The sequence below is a fragment of the Alosa alosa genome, chromosome 7, assembly GCF_017589495.1.
Source record: "Alosa alosa isolate M-15738 ecotype Scorff River chromosome 7, AALO_Geno_1.1, whole genome shotgun sequence".
NCBI classification, from domain to species: domain Eukaryota; kingdom Metazoa; phylum Chordata; class Actinopteri; order Clupeiformes; family Clupeidae; genus Alosa; species Alosa alosa.
Window position 1 is genome coordinate 25,254,163 of NC_063195.1, and position 7,181 is coordinate 25,261,343.

General features: G+C 45.2%; 1 protein-coding gene across 1 annotated transcript; it reads right to left on the reverse strand.

Annotated features, from left to right (window-relative positions):
• Positions 1–889: 889 nt before the first annotated feature.
• On the reverse strand, positions 890–6,970 carry inab (internexin neuronal intermediate filament protein, alpha b). The gene is made up of 3 exons (XM_048248635.1): positions 5,777–6,970; positions 4,736–4,860; positions 890–4,387 (listed from the first exon to the last, which is right to left on the reverse strand). Exons 1-3 carry the CDS (start codon positions 6,821–6,823, stop codon positions 4,090–4,092), a joined length of 1,470 nt encoding a protein of 489 aa, XP_048104592.1. The 5' UTR covers positions 6,824–6,970; the 3' UTR covers positions 890–4,089.
• Between the last annotated feature and the right edge of the window lie 211 nt (positions 6,971–7,181).

A 7,181-nucleotide genomic window follows, 5' to 3' on the forward strand; every position in this document is an offset into this window, starting at 1 on the left:
GTTTGAAAGTCAACAAAACATTGTTTAGAGCACCTTTAAACTGTATACTGTTAAACTGTATGATGTCCTGTGTAGTTTAGTGTGTCATTATGTGTAGTGAGAGAAAGTGGAATAGAACATTATGTCCAATATTTCAATATGTGGTTTAATGTTCTGCATTTCTCATTAGTGGGTCACTTTGATACTAAAAGTATGATTCTATGTAATGACTGTATGATATCTGTACTGTCCCTGTCTGTGTGTGACTGTATTTAGAGATAAGCAGGAATATTATGACTTTGCAGTGTTTAACTAGTTAGTAGCTATCTGCTCCGGATTGCCAGGTTGCCACTAATCAGAGTCTGATTCAGTGTAGTCCACGTGAGATGGGATGACCAACGCCATCTCCCGTCAGCCTGGAAGGATACTTAAACCCTACTTAAACTATTTCCTTGTCTAGTTAGAGCAGCTGATGGATCTTTAGGTGAAGTCATGCTGTCTCTCCCTTGATGCGCATCATTGTAAATAAACTCTGTTCCTGATTTTTCATACTATTGGTCTGACTTGGTCTCTATTAAATCTATGGTATCAAAATTACCATCAGTAGACATATTGTGCTTTTTGCTGAAAGTAATGCAATCAATATGTGATGAAATCTGGGAAAACCCATTACATGATGAAATCAAAAATCCTTGATTTCGGCTCTGTTTTAACCCTCCCTGGTGAAATTTCACCAACTTAAGATTTTGATCCCATCTCCTAGCAACATCCTGGATACCATCCTCACAAAATACTGGATGTTGCTAGGAGGGTATCAGAATCATAAGTTGGTGAAATCATATCCCATCACATATGTGTCTTACTCCTAATAAGACAAACCAACAAACAAGTAATGAGCAGAGACTTTGACTGGGCTTCATAATGTAAAGTCTTTATTGATATGTGCCATACATCAGTCGAAGTCAGAGGATGGTATGAACTACATTCAATTACAATGGTTGCGTTTCCCCCCCCCAAATGTACTTATTTCGGATAGTATGATGAGTAGATTCTAATGAAGAGAACACGGATGGAGAAATGTGGGATACAGATATCCATAGCAGAACCACACACAACACAGACACTGCCAGATTCAAGAGCGGCTGGTGTTTTAAGGCAATTTGATAACCTACAGCATTCATTCTATAGTAACAGTATACATACTTGGTTTGTGGATGATGGTGTTTTTTGTTTTGTTTTGTTTGTTTGTTGTGGAGTATTTATTTGTTTAAAGAGAAGGCAGAGCACAACGACAAGGACTGTTGGTTGTTTTGTTTTTTAAGGAACGTTGGTTGTACATGCATTACAAAAATATTTGGCAGTGCGTGCAGTCTGAGTGTTGCTTTGCTGTTTGTTATTGTTAATTTTTATTTTTTGTTGTTGCTGCTGTTGTTCTTTTGCTTTTAAACGTAATTAGTTAAAAAAAAAAAAAAAAAAAAAAGCTTCCCATTGGGACCTTTGACCAGTGATCTTTCTTGCTGATATGGTGTTGCATCAAAATCTCTCGATTTTGCTTTTACATCCTGATTGGCTGCACATCCAGAATAACTGTTCTGGAGTGAACCAGTTTGGGATGAAATGGAATACCAGGGCAAACTAACAGATTTGCCTGAAATTCCTGCCCGAGACAAACGAACAAACAAACAAACAAACTAGCACACCAAACATCTCATCCATCAGGTGTCACAGAGGAAATGCACCTGTAGCTCACTATAGCCTTTGCCAGCTGACACCAAAAAAAAAACTGCATTCTCACGTACCAAACAGATCAGTTTTCCTTTAGTACAATCAACGAGTGTTTACAGTAAAAAGAGTGCAGCGCATCACAGCATGTTGCCAGGACCTGTGTAAAAAGGCTGGAGTGTGTGTGTGAGTGTGTGTGTGTGTGTGTGTGTTTTAATCTGGCAGTACAGAAGGAAAAGTAATGAAAAGAAGCTGCTACGTATAAGGTGTGTGTTGTTGAGTGTGTGTGTGGTACCATGACACACTTGGTGGGAGGTGTGGTGCCCCCATAACTCCTCGTGGGGGGTTGGCCTGGTGCCTGTGAAATGTTTGTTGCTTTTTGGCTTAATTTGGGACTTGAAAGAGCTTGGTGCTAAGGCATGTTTACACTGTCTGGAGCTTCGGATGGTCGGATTTGTCAAAGTGTGCTTCAGGCGTCCCAAAGACTTGTACTTTTGCTTGTGCATACAGTTCTACATCACATTTAGCCCCTAACTAATTCACAAAGATGTGGTGCTTTTATTTTTGCTGTCGTTTCTCAATTTCTGTCTTTTATTTTCCTTTTTTTTACAAATTCATTCAGTTTTGTATTGCCAGCCCATGCATTGTGCTAACAGACATTCACATTATTTTTAGCTTCATCTGGAACAGCTTGTGTGATCTCGACATCTCTGGCTTTTGACTCTCTCTCTCAACCTGACTGCATCATTTCCATCGTTCGCACACTCCTTCCATCTTGACTTCTCTCCTCCTTAGCAACAGCCACCTAGCCTACACCTTTAACACCTGTTTGACTATAAAGCCCACACAGCGTGATGTTCACACTGACGACAATAGGTGCCCCTGAATTTTGAAGCGTACTTTCAACACGATCACACAAGTGCTCAGCAGCATAGTGACAAAAAAGGCAACATTTAAACCCAGTGGCTAGCAGTCACATCCTTAATATTACTCTCGCGACTAGCCTATCCTAGCCTAGCAGTCTAGCTACAAGCACGTACTGAAATGAATGGGCCTATGAGAAACCTAGTAGGCTATCGGCCTAAACTGGGGTAAAGAGAGTGTGTGGAATGTATGGAATGGCTCAGTGATAGTCACCATGCAAACATGGAATATACATCATGCAAAGTTGATAACTATGCTGGGATTGGTATAGCTAGCACTAATCTAGTTCCTAAAGGAAGGGACATGGGGTAGAGGGGTCACATTATTGGCCACCAAGAGCAATCTTGGAGAGGAATTAGTCTTTTGATGCTATTTTTCTGTTTATTTAGGAATCTTTTTTTCGGTGTGGTAACAATGTGGTTCCTTTTAGTGCCTTTGAAAAAGTACTACCGCGTTGAATAGGGGAGTGGACCGTGACAAAGAGACAGATGTGACTGGCAGTGATGAGACTAGTGTGTCCGCAAGGCCGTTCCTCATCTGCGATGTGCGGCATTTATTATTTGAAAGTGCGTTGAGGGTGCGATCGTCGACTACACCCACCTGGCTTGACCTCAGGTGAGTCACGTTCACAAGCTAGAACCGCGCACTCACTACCGACGATGACGACGTGCTACAAACAACTCAACGGAGACTAGTTCATGCACTTAACCTCGGAAACAACTTCAAGTTTTAAGCTGCGTTTTCTGTTCATGAATTTTTCACCTTGCTTCCTTTGTGTCTGACAAAAAAAGGCTCTAAACTGTTCACCAAGCTGAGTAAGGTAACAACGAGTGAGTGTCTGGATATCACTGTGCACAGGGACGCACAAAGAAAGACACATACACACACACACACACACTGGCACATGTGTGTCGCACAAACGCACCTAACTCTCGCACACGCACAATACAGAGTTGTGTCGTCTGGAATGTGTGTGAGAACTAATCGTATCGTGGCCGTCGGCAGTGCACTTAAGATTTGACATCGGGTTCCGCTGGGGTCCCTGTGAGTGAGAGAGACTGCAGGAGTGTTGTATTGTATGTTCCTATTACCTCAAAGTGCCTCCTGACTTTGGTGTTCAGGAGAGTGCAGAATGCTTAGATGGACTGGCGTCCTTTATCAGAGACTATAGCAGAGAGAGAGTGAAAGAGAGATAAAGAGAGATAAAGAGAGAGAGAGTGAAAGAGAGAGAGAGAGACACTATCATACTTGGTAAGTGGAGAGTGAACTTCTACACACTGGATTCCTCTCTGAGACAACCCCTGAGGAAAAAGGGAGGACGGAAAAAGGGGACAGTGAGAGGGAGGGGGAGGAGAGGAAAGGACAGAGCAAAGAGAGGAAAGAGCAGAAGAGAAGATACAAAGAGAAGGTGACGGGGTGTTTTTATAGTTGCTGTCTGTTGTTGTTATTGTTGTCGTCGTTGTTTTAGTTCTTCTGGCTGACGTTGTTCACATCACTGGTGTCTTGCTTCTCCATCTTCTTGGTGGAGACGACGGTCTCCTCGTACAGCTCCCGCTTGCTGCTGGACTTGCTCTGGCCCTGCTGCTGCTGCTGCTGCTCCTCGTCCTTGTCCTTCTTGGACTTGCCGGAGCTGGAGCCGCCACCGCCGCCGCTGGTATACATGCGGGTCTGGTAGCTGTAGCTCTGGCTGCCCGCGCCGGAGGAAGGCATGGGGAAGTTAATACCCGTGCTGATGCGGGTCTCCTCCCCTTCCAGCAGTTTCCTGGGGACAGAGGGAGAGGGAGAGAGGGAGGGAGAGTGGGCGGGGGGAGAGAGAGTGGGAGAGGGAGAGAGGGAGGGGAAGAGAGAGAGGGAGTGAAAGCATGTGTGAATGTGTGTGAGAGGGGGGGGGGGGGTGGGGGATGACAGTGAGAGAGAGAAAAGTGTGTGAGAAAGATTGAATAATTTATATCGCAGAGACGATTTAACATTGAGGCCAAGCCACAACCTTATAAAGATGGATGCCTCTATATATCTGGATTCAGTCATGTACAACAAAGTATCTGGCTATTAGCATTACCAGTCATGTTGTTTGCTGACCAAATTGTATAAACTATAAAAAAACAAGTACCTGTATGCAGCAATTTCAATATCCAGGGCCATCTTGACATTCAGCAGGTCTTGGTACTCCCTCAGGTGACGGGCCATCTCACTCTTAGTGGTCCTCAGCTCATTCTCCAGCTGGCCAATGGAATCCTTCAGAGAGAAACAGAGAGAGAGAGAGAGAGAGCATATTGTGATGTCATTTTAGGGTGTTAAGTTGGCTGATCTAGGTCTGTATGAATAATTAATCAGATTAATATCGGACCAGTGGCTTCTCTCCATCTCTAACTGACTGTCTGAAATATCTTTCTTTGTGTTATATCTGCTCTGATCAGTGATGCCTTGTACTAATATATTCTTTAAAATGTCTTTGTTACGTCTTAATATCTCCATATATGATTTGTGTATCGTTCTCATGAAGGATACTGCCATATGAAATGGTTTTTATATCGCAATGGTTTACACTGATCTTTTTGCATGACTCGGTTTTGGAAGAGACATACAATAAGAAAAATGCAAAACATTCTGCAAACTTAAAATAAACACACAAAATTGACTGAAATCAAATTACCAAACACCGCGAGGTCGTAGGAGCACGCCCTCGAAGCAGTAATCACTGTGGACCGTCGCGTTCACTAATCAGCACCATGGACAGGGAACTCCGATCACGCCCTATTGACCTTATACAACGGTCTCAATGTTTTTACTTCTTTGCAGTGCTTTGGAGGTTACTGCATCGAAATGAACTAATAAGAACTAGCTTAGTTAACTTTATGCTATTGCACATTGTTAATTTGATTTTAGGTTGCTTTGTTTTTTCATTGTACCACAGAGTAGCCTACTTTTCCTCCTTTTTGAATTGTTGAACCACATAACCCATAACTCACAATCGAGAGCAAATCTTATCTCGTTTCAAGATGTATTACATCTATGAAAGCGTTATACTCGGACACTTTAATCCATTCCAAGTAAAGGCTGTGTAGCCTGCAGAACAGTTAGAGAACATCCTCTATACGGACTTATTAAACGAAAACATACAGAAGGCTTCAATGATGATTTCAAGTCTCACCTGGTAGCCCATGATTTCGGAATTGTGCCTGTCCTCCATTTCACGGATTTGCCTTTCCAGAGACTCGTTGGTTCCCCGCATGCTCTCGATCTCAATGGTCTTAGACTGCAGCTGCCTGCGGAACTCGTTGATCTCCTCGCGGCTGGCGCGGATGGCCTCGTTGCTGCGGGTGGCCTGATCGCTGAGGTCGGCAAACTTGGATTTGTACCACTCTTCGGCCGACTGCAAGTTCTTGGCCGCCACGCAGTCGTACTGCTCGCGAATCTCCTTGAGAGCGGAGGTGAGGTCGGGCTTGGCCACCTCCATCTCAACGGACACCTGCGCCGCCTGGATCATGTTCATCAGCTCGGCCACCTCCTCCTCGTGCACTTTCCTGAGGAAGTTGATCTCGTCCAGGAGGGACTCCACTTTCTTCTCCAGGTCCAGACGCACCATGGTGGCGTCGTCCACGTCCTTCTTGAACACCTTGAGCGTGTCCTCCGCCTGCTCGCGGGCGTGCACCTCATCCTCGTACTTGCCCCTGAGTTTCTGCAGGTCGTCCTCGATGTTGTCGCGCTCGATCATGATCTGGGACTTCTCTCCATTGAGCTCCTCGATTTGCGAGCGCAGCTCGCGGATCTCCTGCTGGTACAGATCCGCCAGGCGCGACGGCTCGGTCTGCCGCTGGCGCAGCGTCACCAGCTCCGTCTCCAAGACTTTGTTCTGCTGCTCCAGGTTGCGGACTTTGTCAATGAACATCGCGAAGCGGTCATTGAGACCCTGCATCTGCTCCTTCTCATTGGTGCGGATAATTTTGAACTCATTGTTGAGCACGGAACTTTGGGACAGATCAAAGTTCTCAATGGGCATCAGCGAGTAGTTGGGACGCGCGTTCCTCTTGTAGGAAGTCAGGGAGGATGCGCCAGTGCGGGAGGCGGATTGGGACCGGTACCCGCTGCGCGATGAGCTGCTGCTCATCATCCGGGATGGGGAAGAATAGCGGGGAGAGTCCCCGAATATCTTCCTGTAGGAGGAGGCAGAGTAGATATCAGATCCGTAGCTCATCATGGCGTTAAGGAGGAGGGAGGCGAGAGAGGGCTGCGACTTCTTTATATACCGGGGAACGCGCCAATCAATAATTGACTCGAGCTGATGCCGAGGCACAACCTGTCTCGCTGCAGATGTGCAAGAAGAGCCTGCCCCTTCCTGAAAAATGTTAAGCCTATCCTAATGCACCTTATATGAGGTTTTCACTGGTGCAGTGACACGCTAGAGCCATGCGATTTAGCCTATACGTTGTTAATGTATACAGCGCAGCAGGTAGACTTGGGTGGAACTATCCGTTTTGGTGCAGTGCTGATGTCAGCAAGAACGAGTTTATCGGGATGCTAAGTCATTCGGAAAGCACACACAGGAATTCCCAGAC

Bases quoted from the DNA above. Each gene is read 5' to 3' on its own strand.
- inab (XM_048248635.1), bottom strand. From the start codon at position 6,823: ATGATGAGCTACGGATCTGATATCTACTCTGCCTCCTCCTACAGGAAG. The intron at 4,861-5,776 runs GTGAGACTTGAA...TTCTCTCTGAAG, and splicing joins CCGAAATCATGGGCTACCAG to GATTCCATTGGCCAGCTGGA. The intron at 4,388-4,735 runs GTACTTGTTTTT...CTCTGTCCCCAG, and splicing joins ATTGAAATTGCTGCATACAG to GAAACTGCTGGAAGGGGAGG.